At 42.7% G+C, this 23,102-nt stretch overlaps 1 protein-coding gene across 3 annotated transcripts in view; it reads left to right on the top strand.

The window, feature by feature from the left end:
- Positions 1-23,102, top strand: part of SERINC5 (serine incorporator 5) — a 106,877-nt gene that overhangs the window by 75,077 nt on the left and 8,698 nt on the right. For all 3 annotated transcript variants that reach the window (XM_077866832.1, XM_077866841.1, XM_077866851.1), the window contains 5 exons: positions 1,029-1,122; positions 6,908-7,119; positions 10,202-10,297; positions 13,443-13,569; positions 20,893-20,959. In XM_077866832.1, coding sequence (XP_077722958.1) covers positions 1,029-1,122; positions 6,908-7,119; positions 10,202-10,297; positions 13,443-13,569; positions 20,893-20,959 — 596 coding nt within the window. The remainder of the gene's footprint in view (positions 1-1,028; positions 1,123-6,907; positions 7,120-10,201; positions 10,298-13,442; positions 13,570-20,892; positions 20,960-23,102) is intronic.

Consider the following 23,102-nt stretch of genomic DNA (forward strand, 5'->3'; position numbering starts at 1 on the left):
GTGGTTAAGCATCTGCCTTAGGTTCAGGGTATGATCCCGGAGTCCCAGGATTGAGTCCCGCATCGGGCTCCCTCTGCCTGTGTCTCTGCCTCTCTCTGTGTCTCTCATGAATAAATAAATAAAATCTTAAACATTTTTAGGGTCATGCTAGGTTTTGTTTTCTTTTTTAAAAAATATTTTTATTTACTTGAGAGAGAGAGAGCACATGCACAAGAGTGGGATGGAGAGGGGCAGAGGGAGAGGGAGAAGCAGACTCCCTGCCAGGGGCTCGATCCCAGGACCCTGAGCTGAAGGCAGAGGCTTAACCGACAGAGCTACCCAGGCGCCCCTAGGGCCATACTAGTTTTATGTACTCCTTAAGGAAGTTATATCTAAGTCTTGTTTTTTCCTAAAATGCTGTTACTAGTTTTCTGTTCCCCACGGATATATTTTTACATATTAAAATGATAGATTTAGAATGGGAAGGGGCCTAGCAGTTCTCTAGTAGAGCGTCATCATTTTTATAGACAGGCTGTAACCCAGAGGAGTGACATGGCTCAGTCGAGGTTAGGGCTTCCTCATCTCAGAGAAGTGGACCTGAGTCCTCAGCCCCTAATCTGAACTGCATCTCCCTACTAGCCTCTGGTGGCTCCCTAGGCAATAAAATTTGAACCCTTTTTTCCTCACAATATGTGTTTTTACTTTTAAATTGTGGGTCATTGTTGATTTTATGGATGGCTGCATCTGTTAGGATATCTGGCAGTTGCAGTCTGGAGGATAAGCCTAGGCGTTCCAGAGCCACATTACTTGTGCTCACACCCCAGCTGCACCCTTTGCTGGCTGCGGGACTTTGTCGATTTACATAGACTCTGAAGTTTTCTCATCTGTAAAGTGGGTATAATAGTAGCACCCACCTTATGGGATTGCCTGGAAATTAAATGTGTTGCAGGTACAGTAAGAACAGAGTAAAGATGAACCGTAGTCATTATTCTCCTTTGAGCTCAACACGGGAACAATCCCCTCATCTCCTTTCGGGTGGTCTTTTATAGCCTGGCGTTACGTGGGAGCCATTGGAGGCTTCATCTTTATAGGCATCCAGCTCATCCTGCTCGTGGAGTTTGCACATAAGTGGAACAAGAACTGGTATGTACATTTTTGGAAAGTTTCCAAGTGAACTCACCTGTTGCTCAGAGAAACTACCAGTGGTACAGTGTTGCTAGAGGCTCTGCTCCGAGATGTGGCGGCAGGGATCAGCAGCCTGCTCCTGCCTGAGACAGTTTGCCAGCACTTTCCCCTTCACTCGTGCTCTTCGAACCTTCCCATTCACTTCTTTCCTATGCTGTTTTTCTCTCCTTTCTACTTTTCCTTCTTTTTTGCTTTTGGTTTTTTCGCTTTTTGACTTTTTCCCATGCTCTCTCATTTGAGTTCTGAGTCAGGTGCTGTTGTGATTTAGTCAGACTCTGATCCATTGCTGGCACTTTCTCAGCCCTGGCTCCCTGGTTGTGATGGTTGGTCCCTGAAAACTTGGGCAGGCTTTATTGTAGGCTTCTATCCTTAGAAGATTTAAAAAAAAAAAAAAAAAAAAAAAAAAGGTACTTTGGAGCTAAAAATACACTTTCTGCAAAAAATATGTGTTGGAATAGTTAAATTTTTTTGGTTCCTTCTCAACTTGCCTAAAAGCTTAAGGACCCCTTTAATAGGAAGATCTGTTGTGCTACCTTAGAGAGCCATCCTGAATTTAGAAATGGAGTCTTTTCTAAGTGCCTTGAACATGGAATTCACATCCTAGGATAAATGGGAAATGCCAAACGATTAATAGCTAATTTTATTTCTTGCTGAGCCACATCAAGGAAAGGGCAGCTAGATGAAGGTCAGCCCCTTGGGTATTAAGGCCAGGTGGCTTTGTGACTCCAGGCAAGGCACTTTGCTGCTTGCTGTCTTTATTTATAAAATATGAATGAAGGGGGGTGCCTGGGTGGCTCAGTCAGTTAAGCATCTGACTTTGACTCAGGTCATGATCTCGGGGTCCTGAGATCGAGTACTTGCACATCAGGTTCCCTACTCAGTGGGGAGTCTGCTGCTGCTTCTCCCCCTGCCCTGCAACCCACATGCCCTCCCCCCCTAGCTCATGCTCTCCCTCTCTCTCTCTCTCAAGTAAAATCTTTTAAAAAAATATGAATGAAAATACCCATTGCACCTCATAAAACTTTTGTTATTTTGTAGACTTTATATGTACATGTTATTTTATTCTGTTTTGGAAAAAATCAGAAAGTGGAGTATGAATTTGAAATTTATTTTTTATCTTGGACAAAACAAAATGTATGGTCCAAATTCTTTGAAATACTTTTCATTTTGATTATATCCCTCAGCTTGGTAGTTGTAGTAGTTTCGTTTTGGTTTTGGTTCTCTAGAGAACAAATTAAGAGGTGAAAGGCTAGTGTTAACATTTTATGATTTGGTAAATATCAAAGTAAGTACCCAAATATTTAAAGTCAGTATTTAAAATGTTTGCAGCACATTGACTGGTCACATAGTAGCTACAGAAATTTGTCTAATAAAAAAATCATCCTATATTTTTCCTAAAATTTTTGCATATCTACTTGGAAATAGGGAACTTTAAAAATAATAACATTTTCGACACAGAGTGCCTGATTGGCCCATTAAGTACTATGTTCTCTTGAGAATACTTGTGCTTCTCCAACTCTGACTTGACTGTTTTGATTGATTCTGAAGCCATTTTCTGGGACTAATTATTGATGCCAAGTTTTAACAGGCATTTTGGAAGAATTTGGCTGCTGTAAAAACCTTCCAGAAACCACTCAATAAGAATGGCTTAAGAGCTTTGCAACAAATGATGTTGCTGTGTGTCAGCATTGAGGCTAATATCCCAACAAAATCCATTTTGTCAACATAATTCATAGTTGATTTGTCTGCCTAAATTTAGGATTAAGCTAGAAAGCTCACTAATAATGTATTTTAAGGTAAATTAATCTAATTTACTTTTTTTTTTGTATATGTTTTAACGGAACAAGTCTAGAAAATATAATACATCACTGTTAATGGAACAACCAAAATATTTTTTCTTCTTTCTTTCTTTTTTTTTTTTTAAGATTTTATTGTACAAAAGCACAAGCAGGGGGAGAGGCAGAAGCAGAGGCTCCCCGCAGGGAACTCAATGTGGGACTCGATCCCAGGACCCCAGGATCATGACCTGAACTGAAGGCAGCTGCTTAACTACTGAGCCATCTAGGCACCCCTGTTTTGTCTTTTCTTTTTTTGTTTTGTCTTTTAAATGAACATCCTGAGAAGAAGATCCCAGAGGCCGTGGGAAAGAGGCCATGAACCCAGAAACCAGGAGACTGGATATTTATACCCTTGCCCCTTTAGTTCACTGTTTCTCCTTAGGTGTATTACTTGGCCTCTCTGGCCTCAGTTTTCACACCTGCAAATGTTTTACGGTTGCATTATATGTTTAATTATATGTTTTTTTCCTTCTACCTCCAAATTTTGTGATTTGAAGTGACGACTCTTTATCAAAATGAAATAGCAAAGAGTAGAAGGTACATTCAAGTGCTTCTAACAAAGGCCCATCTTGTAAATGTGCTAGATTTGTAATTTCCATCGTGGTTGGGTTTTACTTCAGAGTCCAAGAAGCCAGCTGACTCTCCCAACCTGGTCCCAGCTTGCTACTCTGTGGGTGCACCTGCCCCCTTGTCTGATCCTTTTCTGATGTCCTTCTAAGTACTTCTTCCCATTTAGCATTTATTCACAATTTCTGGAAGTCTTAACTGTGTGCCAATGTGGTACACACTGAGAGTATAAAGATACATAAGTTGTGGCACTTAATTTGGGATGTGTGCAAAAACAAGTTGTCATCAAGGAGGATGTCACAAATCTGGAGCAACAAGAATAGCAGCCATGCTGCTACCATTGCTGCACAAAGTTGTGTTTTAACAGTTGACAGTCTTCATAGCAGTATTCATTAAGCACATATTATTTGCCAGGCATTTAACAATAGGAGAAGAGTGGTGAACACAGTGATGTCCTGCCCTGTGGAGCTTACCTTCTGTTGGGGACAGTGGGGGGCATAGATGGATAATCAGTTTATGATCAAGCAAATAAGTAACAGGTTCAATGGTGAAAAGAAATGGAGGAAAAGAAAGCAGGGTGTGGGCTGTGGGGAGAGCAGGGCAGGGAATGGCTTCATGATCATGTACGAAGGAGACAACCACGACCAGAAGGAAGAGGGAGAGCCTAAGGCAGGACTTCACTGGGCCCATGCCGGGCTTCTTCAGGGGCACACGGGCCTCCATGTGCTGCACCCCACTGGTGAGGAATGGGCACCAGAGGTGAGATGGGAGATGGCGCTGGATCAGATCACGGTGGGCTTCTGGGGCCCTAGTGGGAGATGGAAGACCATCAGCAGAGTTTGAAAGAAGAAGAACATGATACAATTTATATTTTAATTCCAGAAAAGATTAGAGGGTATCAGAGTTGAGTTACAGGTAAGGAGGCTTGTGGGAAAAAATCCAGGTGAGAGATGACTGTAGCTTGGACGATGGTAGCAGCAGTTAGGTTCTGGTATATTCCAAAGTTGGAACTTGTTGACTTTGCTGATGGTGATGAGGATGTGGTGGGGAAGGAGGGAGCCAGGAGAGAGAGATTGCAGTTAGGAGTTGTTTTTTGTGAAAAAAAATTCCCTTTCTTGGGGTGTCTGGGTGGCTCAGTTGGTTAAGCATCTGACTTGTGGTTTCAGCCACGAGTCGTGAGTTCGTGAGTCACGAACTTAGGGTTGTGAGTTTGGGCTGGATGCAGCGCATGGAGTCTGCTTCGAATTCACTCTCCCTCTTCTCCTCCCCCTGCTTGCTCACGAGCTCTCTTTCTCTAAAATTAAAAATTTTTTTCCCTCCTCCTCCACAAAAGGGAAGAATAGAACTGCCATCTTCTGAGCTTGGGAAGATGAAGAAAAGCAGGAGTAGAGGGTGGATATGCAGATATTGGGAAGTCATTGTGCTCCCTTGTGTCAAACAGTTGGATAATAGGAGTCTGGAATGGAAGGGAGAGGTTAGGGTTAGAACTTTGACTTTGGGAGTACAGGCATACATTAACTGTAAGAAAATCCTCCAGGTTGTGATCTCAGGGTCGTGGGATTGAGCCCCACCTTGGGCTCTGCGCTCTCCCCACCCCCACCCCCCAGAGTCTTGTCCCTCTCCCTCTGCTCCTCCCCTGCTCAGCCTGTCCAGTGCTCTTTCTCTCTGTCTCTCAAAAACAAATAAATAGAATCTTAAACATACAAACAAAAGAAAGCCCTTCATATGCTAACAACAGCCCAAAAGACCATTGGAGAAACCATCACCCCCCACCCACACAGTGGTCAGCTGTGTTCGCCTTTTCCACCGTGCATTCTGTTTCTCTGTCATCGATTACCATTTGGCTTTCAGATTTTTCCCCCCTTTCTCAAGTCTCCTTTTCTGTCATTTCCTTTGTGTGGCTTTTATGTTGGACTAATTCCGTGGTCATTGAGCGCCTGGCTTGGTTTCAGGAATACGATGGTCATTATCATTGCTGTCTTTCCTCCCTGTTTGTCTCTGGCTGCAGTAACTTTTTCATAATTAAAATATTTTAGCTGAGTTGCCTGAATACTTTCCAGTTTTGGGAAAACATTAAGCAAGTTGTGAAGATTTGTTAGAATGTGGTTACAATGGGGCAGTTTCATCATAAGGCAGGTGACAGTGATTCACTTTGTGCTCCCTGTTGTTTTGTCCTCTTTGTTCGGTGGTTTTGAGCACTCTTTTTGTTGTTGTTGTTGCTCTGAACAATTTCTTAGATTATTAGGCCACCACTTACTTCTCCCATCCCTTTATTAATATTTAAGCTAGAAAGCAAATTAGTCTCTTCTTTAAATTTCTTACTGTAAATCCCATTACAATTTTTACTCATTTCCCAGCTGGTTGTGTTCCTTCCAGACCTCCCTTAATCCTACGTCATCCGTGGCACTGTTTGGAGGAGCAGTACACCGTAGACCCTCCTTGCAGCAGAGGGGTGAAGGGGCTGAGGTCAGCCAGGCTTCCTGTGCATGCAGTTCATTTGCCCCTTCTCTCCCTGAGCAGCAGCACTGGCTTTGGCACCGGTAGCAGGAGGTGGTGGCACGTCCAGGCTCTGAGTTGAAAGGGAAAACGTGACGAGAACTCCATCTAAGAGCCACTTTTTTTTTCTTTTAAGATTTTATGTATTTATTCACGAGAGACAGAGAGAGACAGAGACACAGACAGAGGGAGAGGCCGTCAGGAGCCCCATGCGGGACTCGATCCCCAGACTTGGGATCACGACCTGAGCCGAAGGCAGACGCTCAACCACCGAGCCACCCGGGCGCCTCTAAGAGCCACTTTTTTTTAAGACTTGCCAAAACCTACCAAATCTTGGCACAACCTTGCCAAGTCTGTGGATGTGCATTTTAGTTGATGAAGAAACATTTAAAAATAGAATGTTTTAGGGACACCTGGGTGGCTCAGCAGTTGAGCATCTGCCTTTGGATCAGAGTGTGATCTTGGGTTCCTGGGGCCCCAGGATCGAGTCCCACATCGGGTTCCCCCCAGGGAGCCTGCTTCTCCCTCTGCCTGTGTCTCTGCCTCTCTCCGTCTCTCTCATGAATAAATAAAGAAAATCTTAAAAAAAAATATATAGAATATTTTTAGTGTTTAATAAACATTCTAACAGTGAACCAAAGTTGTTTTGCATTTTTACATGTACCTTCTAGCTTTGATAGAGCCTGATGGTGGTAAAAGGATAGATCTTCTGGACCCCTGGGTTTATAAGGGCTTTGGGCCTGAGAGCACTGCAAAGCCTGAGGGATGATGAATGTCGTCAGAGGGTGCGGGCTTCGTTGACCTGTCTTCTGTCTCCCTCTTATCCACCTCTGGAGAAACAGGACTGCAGGCACGGCTAGCAACAAGCTGTGGTACGCGGCGCTGGCCCTGGTGACACTCATCATGTACTCCATTGCCACCGGAGGCTTGATTTTGATGGCGGTGTTTTACACACAGAAGGATGGCTGCCTGGAAAACAAAATTCTCCTGGGGCTGAACGGAGGCCTGTGTCTGCTCATTTCAGTGGTAGCCATCTCGCCCTGCGTCCAAAATCGTAAGCACAGTATTTTTCCACTCCTCCTTATTTATACATTTTGTTTGTGTGTTAATTTGCACAAACCTAGTGTTTTTAAATTACAGTTATTCCTTAATTTACCATGGATGGGTCAGCCATAGGAAGGGCGGGACTACAGCCTCCTCCTCGTATCCCACACTTGGGCTGAATGTCAATAAATAGGAAGATAGAAGTTCATTATTACATAGTGAACTACAAGGAGCCTTTACATGGAAGATGCCCTGAGTGTGTATTAAGTTCTTCCCTATGATCTCTATGAATGAGAAGGCTCCAGAAGGAGCTCTTTCTGGGCTCATCTTTCACTCAAGGCCTTGAGTCAGAAATCAGGGACTGTGTGGTCTAGGAGTCAAGAAGCAGAAAATGTGACAACTGGTCCCACGTGCTAACCTTCCTCAGACCCAAGGCCCTTCTCAGCAAAGCCAACAGAAATCTATAAACCTTCCTGACTCAAGGTTGTTTCAAAGGCAAATGGAAGAGGGGCGCCTGGCTGGCTCAGTCAGTAGACCCTAGAACTCTTGATCTCAGGGTCATGAGTTAGAGCCCCATGTTGGGCACAGAGCTTACTTAAAAACCCGAAAAACCCACAAAGGCAAAGGGAAGAGATCATGGGATTTGGAAGTACTTTAGAAAGTACAGGCCTGAGTTGTCTTCTTTTTTTTTTTTTAAGATTTTATTTTATTTATTCATGAGAGACACACAGGAGAGAGAGAGAGAGAGGCAGAGACACAGGCAGAGGGAGAAGCAGGCTTCATGCAGGGAGTCCGATGTGGGACTCGATCCCGGGTCTCCTGGACTGGAGGCTGCGCTAAACCGCTGAGCCACTGGGGCTGCCCCCTGAATTGTCTTCTATAAACAACTTCTGATGTCTTAAGCCAGAATGCCATCTTTGGTTATAGAAAGAAATGTCTGTGATCTAATTTTCTTGAAGGTATCTTACTCTACAGGTGATGAAATGCAAATGGTATTCAGGTTTCTAATAGGAAAAGGAAAAGGTGGCCAATAATTTGTAGTCCCTCAAATCATTTCTAAAATGGTGATTTAAAAAGTGAACTAGTCTTGGGGCACCTGACTAGCTCCATCCTGACTGGAAAAACATGTGACTCTCAATCTCGAGGTCATGAGTTCAAGTCTCACATTGGGTATAGAGATTATTAAATTAAATTAATAAACTTAAAAGAAAAGTGACGTAGTATTGAATAATTTAAAGGTTTTCTGGTCCTAAAAATTTCAAATACCTTATTGAAATTGAGCGTTCTAATCTCCCAGTCTCTTTAACTGATCAGTTAAGAATTTCCTAAAACATACTAGTGTTCAGATTAAAATACCATTTGGGTTAAATCCTACTTTTTAAAAAAAATTTTATTTATTTATGATAGTCACAGAGAGAGAGAGAGAGAGAGAGAGGCAGAGACATAGGCAGAGGGAGAAGCAGGCTCCATGCACCTGGATCCCGACGTGGGATTCGATCCCGGGTCTCCAGGATCGCGCCCTGGGCCAAAGGCAGGCGCCAAACCGCTGCGCCACCCAGGGATCCCTAAATCCTACTTTTTAAAATAGTTTTAATATTTTGAAATATTTGGCTTAATGCCATTAGTTGCTAAGGTGAATTTTATTCCCATGCCAAAGAGCAACATTATAAAAGACTCTATTTCTATATTTTTATGGGTTAGTACAATGTAATAATTAGAACTTGAAACAAATTTAATCAGAGGGAAGTGATTAAATCCTTTCATGTATGCAGATGGTTGAAAATTCCACTAAAAAATGATAAATCCTTTTTGTCATATCCTGGTTACTCTCAATTATTAGTTTAATTTAAATATTGTAACATACTGAAGCCCTTCTCTCAATGAACGCTGAGCCTCAGTTGCCTTCCTCGTCGACCTGGACTGGTATTCCCAAAGGTTTTTTGTTATTGTTGTTTGTGTTTTTGTTGTTGTTTTGTTTTGTTTATTGACAGGTCAAACTTTTTTCCATTGTCGTGGACTTTGTCTGATGGCCTTGTAGAATCTGGAATCCATGCCCTATGAAGTCTCACTCACTTATCTCATAAGCTGTGTGGTCTCACAAATAATGATGGTGAATTTTCTTCTGAGGTCTTAAGATTTAAAAGCTAGTGTTATGAACCTCAGGAGGACTAGGCAATATGTTTAAATACAATTGTTATTAAAATACTGTGGTGGAGAACTCAGCAGAACACGGCATCTCTAAAATAACAAGTGTATCAGTTTTGTCCCCTTCACTGTCTTTTTAGTGTTTTTTGGAAGACACATTGACTTCTTGTTTCCTTTAAAGATAGGAGTCCAAGTTTGAGGAATGTCATTTGGGGATGGGGACCTTTTTTTTTTTTCTTGAGAAAAGCAAAAACTTAATAGTTATACAAAAATAAACCTGTTTATGAACATGCTGAAAATATTAAGGGTGTCATGTAGGATAATGAAAAACTGTCCTATACAACTTCAAAAATGCAGGAATCATTAGGGACTAGGATAACACAATCCCCGGTGAGGAGACGTGCCCCTCCCTTCCATCCCCACCCCCATTTAATAAAGACATTTAAGAGTTCACAGATACCAGAAACAATGACCAGTGGGCAGGTTCACAAAACAAACTCTCTAGGCCTTCCATCAACCAGTAGGGTGACTCTTAAAATATACAGTTCAGGTAAACCACAGGGGAAAATTTCTACATTGATCTGTGATATTCAGTCCATCTCAAATATCTTTTTACTACCTGGTTTTACCTACTAGCTGAAGCCATTTTTATTTCTCTGGTATTTCCCTCATCTAAACTCTTGTATTACTCTGGATGTACACAGTAGCACTTTATATGTTAAAAGATGTTAGTCTTATGTTCTAACTTGAATTAAGTTGCTCAACTATGGTATACTCCTTGGGTTATTTTTTTACTAGGCCTAGTATAGAAGCAAGTATATAATTTTTACTGATTAATGTTACTTGAACTAGTTTGCTAACAAGAGTAGCAAACTTATTTACTATTTGGCTTTCTTATTTTTGAAACTTAAAGCGTTATGTTAAAACCTGTCCCTTTCATTTTCCAGGACAGCCACATTCCGGGTTACTACAGTCAGGGCTCATCAGCTGCTATGTGACCTATCTCACTTTCTCGGCTCTGTCCAGCAAGCCTGTAGAAGTAGGTAAGCCAGCTTCTTAGGAGAAGTGTGCTTGTGGTATGAATATTTTCATTGTGGAGGAAGGACTATGACTCTACTGTGCTGCTGTTGAGAATGTCAAAGATGTGATAAATTGAAATAGATGATCTAGATTTTTCGCTAAATAAAGTCCTTAATGTGGGATACCAAAATGAAAATTTCTTCTTCTGAGTCTTCCCACTATGTAACAAAAACAGGAGCAATCATGGGCTGTTGAGTTTGCTTTGGGGCCTAATCTGCATTTTCCTGCTCTGCATTTTCAAGAAACAGTACTGTTTTGCTTATTTTATGTTGTCTTTTTTATTGGTTATTAATTTACATTTCTTCAGGTGGTCATCTCTTTGTAAGACAGAGTGGGAAGAGCGTGGGCGTGGGAAGCAGGAGACTGGATTTGAACCCAGCTCTTATCATTTGTTGACTGTGTGACCTTGAATTACTCATCTTAAATAATCTTTATGTATAGAGACAACAGAACATGCATGAGCTTGGAAGTTAGACCGCTGGGGTTTATAGCCTGGTTCTACCACTTTAGTAACTAAAAGTAGAAGGTTATTTACCTCTCTCTGCCTAGATAGCTTGTCTTTAAAATAAAATATGCTATCTTTTCTCTAGAATGAAAAATTGAAGTTAGTTTTCCTTTTTTAATTTAATTTAATTTTTATTTTTATTTATTTATTTTTTAAGATTTTATTTATCTATGAGAGATACAGAGACAGAGGCAGAGGGAGAAGCAGGCTCCATGCAGGGATCCTGATGTGGGACTCAATCCTGGGACCCCAGGATCATGCCCTGGGCCAAAGGCGGCGCTAAACCGCTGAGCCACTGGGGCTGCCCTGCTTTCCTTTTTTTAAATGTAGAAAGTAAATGCAAAGATAATTTTGAAAGTTTTATATACATGTACTCTGTACGAGTCTTGTCTTTAGAGCTATTTATAGTGCAAAGTGATACAGTTGTAGGTCTTAAGTACAGTCTATCCTGGATTTAATTTTTTTTATTTAATTTTTTTAATAGTTCTATCTTGAGTAAGTTTATTTAAGTCGTTTCTTTAAGACTTTCATTTATGACTTAATTTTTGGTTTTAACATGAGGTTTTTGGTTAGAGTATTTTTCTCTTAAATGGCAGGTATCACTTAAAAACAGAAAACTTACTTTTAATTTCAGGTGGTACTACTTAAATAGAAAAGTTCATATTTTGGTCAGTTAAAAAAAACTTTTCATTGGCCTAAGAATAAAGATTCCTTATACCACCACACACACAGTTATTTTTGATGTCACAAATGTGAGTCTAGCTGCTAATACATAGAGTGTGTATGTTTGTAAAATGGTTTGTTTGTTTGTTTATTTAGAGAGGGGGAAAAGGGGAGAGGGAGAAAGAGAAGGAGAGGGAGAGAGAGTATCCCAAGCAGGCTCCTGCCCCATGTGGAGCTCGGTATAGGGCTTGATCTCACAATCTGAAGATCATGACCTGAGGTGAAAATCAAGAGTTGGGTGTTTAACCAACTGAGCCACCCAGATACCTTGACTCTCAAAATTTTTAAGAAATCCAGGAAACATTAGAATATTCCCAGGTCACATGCTATTTAAAAAAATTTTTTTTAAAGATTTTATTTCTTTATACATGAGAGACACAGAGAGAGAGGCAGAGTCACAGGCAGAGGGAGAAGCAGGCTCCATGCAGGGAGCCTGACGTGAGACTCGATCCCGGGTCTCCAGGATCACACCCTGGGCTGCAGGCGGCGTTAAATCGCCCAGCCACCGGGGCTGCCCTAAACTTTTTTTTTTATAAGAGATTTTATTTTTAAGTAATCTCTACACCCAACATGGAGCTTGAACTCGTAACACTGAGATCAAGAGTTGCACGCTCCTCTGAGTCAGTCAGGTGCCCCAGGATGTGTTTGTGTTTAGCACTTGTTTTTATTTTTATTTTTTCTTAAAGTAGGCTCCACGCCCAATGTGGGGCTTGAACTCATGATCCTGAGATCAAGAGTCACATGTTCTACTGACTGAGCCAGCCAGGTGACCCACATACACTATTTTTTACCCCACCTTTGCACAGATAATTTTATTCTCTCCTGTGGGTGTCAGCAGTGTTCATAGACTATAATTTGAAACACTGAGAAAGCACATACGTGAGTGAATATTGTCACATTTCTTTACATCATGATTAACTATTAGCCAGTTATGTCTATTAAATACAGTGAGCAAAAAATGATGTTTATACTGTTCCCTTGAAAACAAGGCTCTTGCGCACAATAGTAACAAATGAAATTAATGCATACCACGGTATTCTTGAGGAAAACTTCTCTTTAAATAAACTCTTGTTTATTTTTTTTAAAGCACTGTAGATTTAGCACATTTACAAACCTGATCAATAAAAAGAAACAAGATATGTGTGTGTGTGTGTGTGTGTATTTATATTTATATATTTAAAGGAAATGTAGAGGGGCGCCTGGCTGGCTCAGTTGGTAGAGCATACAACTCTTGATCTCAGGGTTGTGAATTTAAGCCCTGTGCTGGGTACAGAGATTACTTAAAAATGAAATCTTAAAAAAGAGAAAAAAAGAAAGAAAATGTAGAGAAGGGGACCATGATGGGAGACCTTTCCTGGAAAAGGAGGTAAGAAGTAAGCAAAGGATGATAGAATCATGACCATCCTATTACTGACTTCGTGTGGCTTTTGACCAGGTGGCTGTTGCGCAGCTAATACGTATTTGGTTCTGAATAGCTTCTACACGCTTCCAGAGAGGATCAACATGGTGGGAACTCAAGAATGTTTACATGCCACTTCTGTTCAGAGTTTGCTAAGTCAACTGAAAAATGGATCTAGTTTTACTTCTTACTGTTTGAATAGTACTGAAAAGAGCAAGACTGTCACTACATCAGGACACAGAGGAACCCTTTGGCGCTCAGCTGGAATCTGAGGGTCTTGTTCTAGGAGGCTGCCTAGGTGGGAGGGGGTGCTTTGAAATTGCAACACTCTAGTCTGAGTCGAACGAGACTGTGGAGTAAAAGTTTCCAGCAATAAGCCTTCGCTCTTCTAAGCTACCCACATTTTCCCAGAGTGAATGTGTCTGTGAACTACAACAGGCTTTTCTAATTAACTTTGATTACGTTGTTTTTTCCTCGCAAGCTCTGGATGAGCATGGGAAGAATGTTACAATCTGTGTGCCAGACTTTGGTCAGGACCTGTACAGAGATGAAAACTTGGTTACTGGACTGGGTACCACTCTCTTGTTCGTGTGCATCTTGTATTCATGGTAAGTCTTAGACACTTGAGGCCATCTTTGCAAACTCTAAAAGCACGGAGAAGAATTTAAGTGAGCTTTAGCAACTGCGAGGCTGCAAAACAAATCCCATCCGAGGATGAGGGAAAATAGCTTGAAGTAAAAAGTTTGCATTACAGTGTGGAACCTCAGTGTTTGGGCTTCATTTTCCTTACTTCTATTTATATGGGTAAATATAATAGATATAGAGTACGTTGCAACCCTTGAGAAAACGGTTGAATATTAGTTGTTAAAGTATTATTGGAGGGCCAGGGAGTACAAAGCAGGGAAGAAATGGTATGTGCCAGAAGGTTTTGGCAGCTTTCTAATCCAAGGGAAATACCATTTGTTCTGCTGATGGAAAAGAGTACAAAGCTCTACATACATGGTCATTTTGTGCTTGGCCCAAGAAAGACAGGAAACGTCTCTTTTCTTTTATGCTGAAACCCACAGTGCCATTAAAGCAGGCGGTGTTTCACATGCTCGTGGTGGGTTTGTGCCACCTTGACGTAGAATGTTCAAAAGATGGCCCCGGGGAGGAACGTAACCCATAGAAACAGCTTAGTTCCTGATGCTGAGTACATAATTCACTGATAATTAGGCTTCCCTTTGGCAGTGATCTTCTCATGTGTGGGGTTTACTTCTGTGTTTTATGTTTTGTTACGTTTCAACATATAAAAATTTCATCCTGTCGAAGACGCACTGTCGTCTTCCTCTGGCTGAAACTGAGGAATCCTGGTGGTGCTACCTTATATAAGTAAAATGTCTTTGTGTACACACGTGGGTGTTTTCTCTTACAGCTCTAAAACTCCCTACTGTTAGAAAGGAACCTGAAGGCAGACATTTTGGAGACACAGGAACTGAATTTTTAGAATACTTGTTCAGTCACGTGGTAGGCCATGAAACGCTTGCTCGTGTTGCAGGTGGCTGTTCCAGTGAAGATTCTATCACACTGATTCTCCTCCTGTCCCTGGCCTAGCCACAGATTCTGCTTGTAGCAGAAAGGCCCACGGTGACCATGTCTGGCCTTTCATTTTTATTGATTCCATAGTTGTTTGCTGTGTACCTGCTGTATCCAAAGCGGTGGTGGTTGGGATTCGGGCCCGAGTCAGTGAATGCTGATGTAAAACCACCCAAATTTCGAACGCTGATTCTCACCTCTTTTTCTGAGTAAGCTTTTTCTTCCTGAGTCTGTTTTTATTGGGCTTTGGGGGAGAAATGGCAGCAGCACGGCTAATTTCATCATTTATCCCTCAGGTTTTTTTCTGTATTGGCATGTCATAAATATTGGCAAATTATGTGAGTAGAAAGTAGATGACTAAATTGTAACGATAGGATATTCCCATTTAAAAATAAAATATGGGGGTGCCTGGGTAGTTCAGTTGGTAAAGCATCTGCCTTCAGCTCCAATCGTGGTGATCTCGGGGTCCCCCTCTGCCCCTCCTCATGCTCATGCTCATATTCTCTCTCTAATAAATAAATAAAATCTTTAAAAAACATGACAAAAATAAAATATAGTTGTGTTTACATATATAGAAAAAAAATCACCATACCTGTAATAGTGGTGTTTATAGGGATAACTTTTTTCTGTTGTGTTTGTTTATAGTAAGGTCGCATTTCTCCTGTGTTTGTATTACTAAAAAAAAAAAACAAAAAAAAAACTATAAAGATATATGACAGAATAAAATTGTGTTTTTTTGCAGATTGCTGAATGCCTAATCACACATGTGTTTGCTGCTTAGGTAAAATAGGGCTTAGATTTGCTATAAATCCGTTAATGGAAAGATGGCAACAATTCTACTTAGCGTTGATAGAACTGCCACATGGTATTATTTTGCAGCGTGGGATTTTCACCCTGTCAAGATTTTCCCTGCTACTCTGGAGTGAGAGTTAATAAATAAAACCTCACCTCTTTTGGAATTTAGAGGCTCCCCAGTGGAGGCTGATATAACTGGTTTGATATTTGCAAAAGATAATAATTTTCAGAGCTGACCACAGCTATTTAAAATCTGTGTAAATGGCAAAGCAAACGTTACTGAATATTGGTAATTAAACTGCAATCAGTGGTGCCTGATGGAAAGAGGAGGCGGAAAGCAGCATCCACGCAAGGGGGGCCCTGGAGTAAACCAGGTGGCCCCGGGAGCTTGCGTGATACAGGACATCAGTGAAGCGCCAGGCTGGAGGGTTGGGAGATAAGTGCTGTAATGATGTGCTGCAGCGCCAGGAGGAGTCAGCTTTCAGGACCTGGTAACCAAACGTCTTGGAGCTCCCAGGGAAGGGAGTTCAGGCCCAGTAGGGCCTGGAGATAAGGGATGCTACTGGGAGGAGGAGGCATCTCAGTTAGGTTTTCAAACCTTGACTTCCTAGGGGTGGTGTTTCTTGCCAGACTCAAGGTTGAAAGGCTGGAAGATGTCATAAAAAGAGGCTACATTGAGTGGAAACTGTCATTTAAAAATGACTACAGGGCTATCTAGAATCCCTTTTTAAAAAAAGATTTTATTTATCCCCGAGAGACACAGAGAGAGAGGCAGAGACACAGGCAAGGGGAGAAGCAGGCTCCATGCAGGGAGCCCGATGCGGGACTTGATCCCAGGGCCCCAGGATCACCACCTGAGCTGAAAGCAGCTGCTCAACCACTGAGCCACCCAGGTGTCCCCCTCCCCCTGTTTGAGGTTTAATTAAAGTGAGCATGAGTGGGGGAGGGCGGCAGAGGGAGAGGGAGAAGCAGTCTCCCTGATGAGCAGGGAGTCCCATACCAGGACCCTGGGATCATGACTTGACCCATAGGTAGATGCTTATTAACCCACTGAGCCGTCTGGGCACCCGTCCTTTTTTTTTTTTTTTTTTTTTTTTTTTAAAGATTTTATTTATTTATTCATGAGACAGAGAGGCAGAGAGGCAGAGACCCAGGCAGAGGGAGAAGCAGGTTCCATGTAGGGAGCCTGACATGGGACTTGATCCCAGGTCTCCAGGATCAAACCCCGGGCTGAAGGCTGTGCTAAACTGCTGAGTCACCCAGGCATCTCTACCCCTCCCCCCATCCTTTTTTTAAAAGGTTTTATTTTTAAGTAATCTCTACACCCAGTATGGGGCTCAAACTCACGTCCCCCAGATAAAGAGTTGCATGCTCTCCTGACTGATCAGCTGAGTGCCTCAGGAATATCTAGAGCCCTTGGTAGGAAGCCTCAAGATGCACAGTATGAGCTTCACACATTTTCACTGTAAGTCCCAAGATTGCTTGGGATTGGGGTTAATTTTTTGGTAAGGTACTAGAAGGCTGATTGCACTACCTCCTCACCTAACCAGGAGCCAACTGGCCCTACCCTCCCTGCCCCAACACATACTTGTTTAGGGTGCCCTCATGCTGGCCTCTACACTCAGTTTCTTGTTCTCTGTCCCAGGTCCTACGTCTGGGGCACTCACTCTGAGTATGTTTTGTTTTTGCTGTCGTAGTTTGAAGGAAGGGCTCAAACGTAACCTTTCCAACTGAGGCTCCTCTTTCTCCAGATGCCCCTTCTGTTGTACTCAGGCATTATTGCTGTGAAGAAGTGTCACAAGTTGGACCCCATGCATAGGTTCCCCACTGGCTCTTTGTATGGGTCCATCCCTCCTGAGACTCCCTAAAGCCTGGTCTTTGGATAGGCCCACCCTCTGACACCCCTTTAGCCGCAGCCTCCACAAACTATTCCTTAATTCCCTCCTTGGTCTCTAGATTTTGGCTGAAATTGTTATTTTGTTGGCTTCAAATCCAAACTGTCTAGTGAGGCAGGATCCTGGAGTTAATCAGCTTAAGTTCCCTTGTCATATATAAAAGGGAAACTGAGAGGCAGAGAGCCTGTTTTTGTGATTCCCCCTGCCCCCAATCTCAAGAACCCTCTCCTTGGGCTTTCCTTGCTAGAGTACTGGGAGAGGCAGGTTCATAATCATTTTTCCCCCTGGGATTGTTGGGAGTAAGGTCCTTCGGTGTGGTACAAGGATAAGCTGGATGACTTGCCTCATTATTAGGAAGTATTTGTGCTATAAAATGGTCCTGGCTATTTTGGTTTTAACTGTGCTTATGAGGAAAATATTATTTAAATGATTAGGAACTTGGGTATAAAATTGGAAAACCTAAGAATCTTTATTAAATGTCAAATAACTTGCTAATTTGAAATGAAATATTCATGGAATAGGGCAGACCGTGTGGAAATAAGTACAAGGCTGGTAGCCAGAAAACTTTTAAACTGGGAGTTGGGAGTTGGCAAATCAAGGTATCTGGGGTTTTTTTGTGTCTTCTTTGCTACCTTTTTTTGAGAAAGGAGGACAAGTTAAAGTAAATGGAGGGGATCCCTGGGTGGCGCACCGGTTTGGCGCCTGCCTTTGGCCCAGGGCGTGATCCTGGAGACCTGGGATCGAATCCCACATCAGGCTCCCGGTGCATGGAGCCTGCTTCTCCCTCTGCCTATGTCTCTGCCTCTCTCTCTCTCTCTCTGTGTGACTATCATAAATAAATAAAAAAAAGTTAAGAAAAAAAAAATAAAGTAAATGGAGGAGTATACAAGCTTTGGGAGTCCGGCCACTCCCTCACCTATCAGCTAGAAGTTTTCATGGCTCTGCTTTGGAGGGTGTGTCAAGGCCTCCCCCCAGTTCATACGACTGTGGTCTCCCTTGGGAGCTATGAGTCACAAGTTACACTGTGCTTGGAAGCATAATTGAACTTCACACAAAGGGTGGGAATAGTCATGAGATCTCCCAAGGGCCCTGGGAGGGAGCAGAATCAGTCTCCAACAGGAATGTCTGTACGTGTTCCCTAGAGATTTTCTTTGATCTAGGGGAGTTTGGCCAGTTCCCAAAGCAGCTGAAGCAGGTGTGGAGGGCCACCTGCATTTTGAATCATTCTGCCAATATGGAAGAAGCCCTGGGCATGGCAGTGATGGAGGGGAAGCATTTTTTTGTTTGTCACAGTAACAAGCCACTGCCGGCTTCTTTGGAGCGGGGAGTAGAGATAGTAAACAGGCTATGACTTGTCTATACGGTGACGTCCCAACCAAATGCCATCAGTCTTCCTTCCTTGCCCTACAAGAAGCAGTGGGTGAAAGTTGCTTGCACTTTAGCTCTGGAAAGCACTCTAGTTCTGCGTAATCCAGGAATTGTTGAGCAACATGTCTTGCACTCACCAAACAGATGAGTCTGAGTAATAGAATGTGGACAAGAAGAATTTCCTAGGCTTTTAAGGAGTCTGGAAAAACAATGTTTCCTTGGTAATTCCAAGAAGAGTATTTTGTGGGCAAAGGCCATGACCGAATTATAACCATATTTGATAGTAGCATGTACTTCTAGAAGTCCTCTTTCATTAATGATGAACTGAATACAAAAATATATGTATTTTTAAATTCAATTAATTAACATATAGTGTATTATTAGTTTTAGAGGTAGAGTTCAGTGATTCATCAGCTGCATGTAACACCCAGTGCTCATTACATCCCGTGCCCCCCTCAATGCCCATCTCCCAACCCCCTCCCCCTCCATCAATCCTCAGTTTCCTGTGATTAAGAGTCTTTTATGGTTTGTCTCTCTTTCTGATTTCATCGCGTTTTATTTTTCCCTCCCTTTCCCTATGATCCTGTCTTGTTTGTTAAATTCCACAAATGAGTGAGATCATATAATTATCTTTTTCTGATTGACTTACTTTGCTTAGCATATTACCCTCTAGCTCCGCCCTCATAGTTGCAAATGGCAAGATCCCATTCTTTTTGATGGCTGAGTAATTGAATACACGTGTTTAGAAATAAGAACAAAAGCTTCCCCATTTCATGCTCTGATGATGGAAGTAAAGTGGCAGTGGCCAGAATCAAAAGTTTTTTTCTTGAAACCATTTTATTCCAAAGAATTTACAAAAGTGCAGTATTTATTCTAACTCTTTTAAATAAGGAATATCATATTTCAGGTAAAAAATGCAGATAATTGATCTCTAGAAGTTACACTTTCCTCCACAGATACGATACAGCATATTTTAATTTTATTTTAAAGATTTTATTTGTTCATGAGAGACACACAGAGAGGCAGAGACACAGGCAGAGGGAGAAGCAGGCTCCCTGCAGGGAGCCCGATGTGGGACCCCATCCCAGGACCCCAGGATCCTGCCCCGAGCCCTCCAGGCATCCCAGTACAGCATATTAAATCATAATTCACATGCAGAAAATACAGCATGCACTTACATGGAGGAGCAAAGTGTATGTGTTTGGGAAGTAGCTCTAAAATTCCTCTGATGGGGCTCCAAGTCAGGAAGCGAGGGTGCTTGGGCCTCAGTCAGCATCCATCTGTTCAGAGCAGAAATGAAAGTGATGCTATTGGCCTGGAGTGGCCCACAAAAGAAGCAGTGCACTTGGATCCCAGAGGACCTTTTTGTGAGGAAGGCTTTTTATTGTTTATTTGCATTTTATTGATCTCTCCTCCTCCAGAAAGAGGATGAGAATAAGTGGAGAAGGCTGTGTCGCCTCATGGGGTTTTTTTGGTTGAAATGAGTCTGCTAATTCCTGCTTCTCCAGTGGCCACACCCCCGCCTCCAGGCTGGCACTTAGGATGCTAGAGGCTGGGGATTGTCCTCTTTTTCACTGAGTGCCCCAGGGCTTAGAACAGGGCCTTGACACATGGCAGGCCTTCAGTAAATATTTGCTAAATGAATTTATAGGGTTAGCTGGAACCCTGAGTATTGTATATATTTGTTTGCTTAAAATGTCCCCCTTTTTCCCCCTAGAGGAAATACCTTTTTTACCCCCCTGTAAGCCAGATTTTATAATATTTTACCTCTCTGGATATAAGGAGAATGGTGGGAAGAATTTTTTTTTTTTTTTTCTAATCACACTGACAGCTACTCTTGAATTTCCAAACAGAAAACTTTGTTCTGCCAAAAGCTGATAACCATAGTAAATAATTGTGACCTTTGTTTTTCATGTCCTTTTTTTTTTTTAAATGCTGTCTCTGGGTTCTTCTGTTGGTTTTGATTCCATCTAAGTGAGACTCCTCAAAAGTTGGGGAAAGATAAAAGGGAAATCAGAAAATCCTTTCGGCCTGGTGTTTGAGGGAGGAGAGGTAAAAACCAAGATAATAGGACCAAACATATCTTACTTCTTTATCAACAAACTTCTCTTTGCTTAAAATGATCTAATGCAATCCACAGAAAAAGACAACTATAGAATTGGTCAATTTTGGAATTAAGTGGGATATTGACAGACTACTTTTAAGGAGCCAGAACTGGAGTGAGCCTCCCATTAGAGCACTGGCTAAGCGTCGCAGCCTTTCCTTTGATAGGATGTAACGTGTGTGTTTATTCCTTAGCTTGACATCGACGACAAGGTCAAGTTCTGATGCTCTGCAAGGGCGATACGCAGCTCCAGAACTGGAAGTAAGTTCATTTCCTTCTCTTACCCTGCTTCATCTCTGAAGACCTATTTATATTTCAGGAAGGCTCTTTATGTGTGTTGCATCTTTATGGAGCTGCATTCCATGATCCCGTTTTTCTCCTCAGGAAAAGAATACATTTTTTGTGCAGAAAAAAACAATGTCCCAAGTATCTACAAGATACGATGGGATTAAAATGAATCTTTGCTTTTCCTCCAACAACATTAGCCTCTAGTGTGGCTGCCCATCTTCCACCAGAGGCCTGGGTAGCTTTGTCAGGCTGCTGACTGCTCTTTTCTTCTGTCATAATGGAATGTGTGTGTGTGTGTGGGGGGGGGTGTTTTAACTTCTAGTCCATTCTTCTGTGTCCTTCATGTATAGCATGACCATGAGATTATGTGTAATCGGTGCATTGCAGAAGGAAAAGGATGGACAAGGAAGGAACAAGCATCTGCTCCGTGCCACACCACTGAGCATTGTCTATATATTAGCTTGCTTGCTTGCTTATTTAGAAATTATTTATTTATTTGAGAGAGAGCAGAGTGAGGGAGAGAGCATGAGCACGGGTAAGGGGCAGAGGGAGAAGCAGACTCCCCGCTAAGCAGGGACTCCCAGACGTGGGACTCGATCCCAGGACACTGATCATGACCTGAGCTGGAGGCAGATGCTTAACCAACTAAGCCACCCAGGCGCCCCTACACATTAGCTTATCTAAGTGCATCAGTACCATCAGGTGGGTACTTCACTGGGTGAAGAATTGGGAACAGGAGGTGTTCAGAGAATCAGAGTGGTAAGCAGATGCCTATCGGTCAGCAGGATGTCTGTGATTTCCTTACTTGTGCAAGTCTTCTGCTGGGGCCCTCGGTGGGACATCCACTGAGGTCAGGCAAGGTCTAATCACATGGAGGCAGCCAGGAAAAGACTGAGCCCTGACCCCAAGAACGGAAGGAACAGGAGATTCCAGTGATGACTGAGACTTAGAGCACTTGCCACATGCCAGGCACTGTTCAAAGCACTATTTTTGTGATTTCGTTGCATCCTCATAAAAACCCAGTAAGGGTTTTATCTCTGTTTTACAGAGGAGGGAGACAGAAAAGTTAGTGATGCTTCTGATTTGCTGGCATGTGGACTGTGCACTCTGGCTCCAGAGTCCGTGTGGCCCGAGTGCTGCTGCCCGAGAGCTGAGCTGCTGGCTCCTGGCCCTGCTGCGCACCCGGCCTGGCCCCCGGCCCCAGGCCCCATCCTCCAGCTCTCCCTGTGTCTGTCCAGATATGGGCACCCTTCTCTGCAGCTGGGTCTCTGGGCATGGCCTTTCCTGCACCTGAGCTGGAGATGGTGACAGCTATGAAGGGTTGTCAGTCTGCCAGCAGCATTCAACAGCTCTTTCTGTCACTTAAAAAAGGAGAAAGCTCTGCTGAGGCTGAATAGGTTTACTGCCCCGCACACAGAAGAGGGGCTCTAGAAGGCAGGCGTTTGTTCTCCCCACGGCGGGTAGCCACCTGCTGAGGCCGTGTGCCATGGCTTCAATATCCCTATTGTGTCGAGTGCAGGCTCAAAGAACAGCAAGTCTCTAAGTTAGATTTGAGAGGATGTTTTCCTTCTCATTCTAAGGAAAATGTCCCAGTATTTCCTTCTGAACTGGAGAGCATGTAAAACGGAAGTTGGTTTGCTCTCCTCGCATCAGGTTTCACAGGCTATACCTTTGAAAGAATTAGTAGTTTCTTATGCTAAGTTAGGCTTTAGAGGAACAAGGACCCCAGGATATGGTGTCTTGAGCCCACTGAATGGTTAGTGAGTCTTGGACTGTGTCATTTGGTCCAAGATCTGTCAAGGCCATTCCCTGTGTTACCAGTTTCCCTGATGTAGTAGGCAGACGGGCGTGGCCTTGAGGTGTGCAAGTGGGATGAAGGCTTGAGCTCCTCTATCCTTGTCCCCGGTTCTGTGTACTTTCTGCTAAAAATACTGTCAGCCAGAAAGTGCCAAGGACCCAGTACTCCGCAGCTGGTCTTGCTACGTGTAATGTTTCTTACTCTGTTGACCAGAGCCCTTCTGGAGTCATGCATTAATTTTTCATAATCCAATTTTTATTAGTTGTTTTTTTTTAAAGATTTATTTATTTATTCATTCATTCATTCATTCATGAGAGG

The sequence above is a fragment of the Canis aureus genome, chromosome 2 (assembly GCF_053574225.1).
Source record: "Canis aureus isolate CA01 chromosome 2, VMU_Caureus_v.1.0, whole genome shotgun sequence".
NCBI classification, from domain to species: domain Eukaryota; kingdom Metazoa; phylum Chordata; class Mammalia; order Carnivora; family Canidae; genus Canis; species Canis aureus.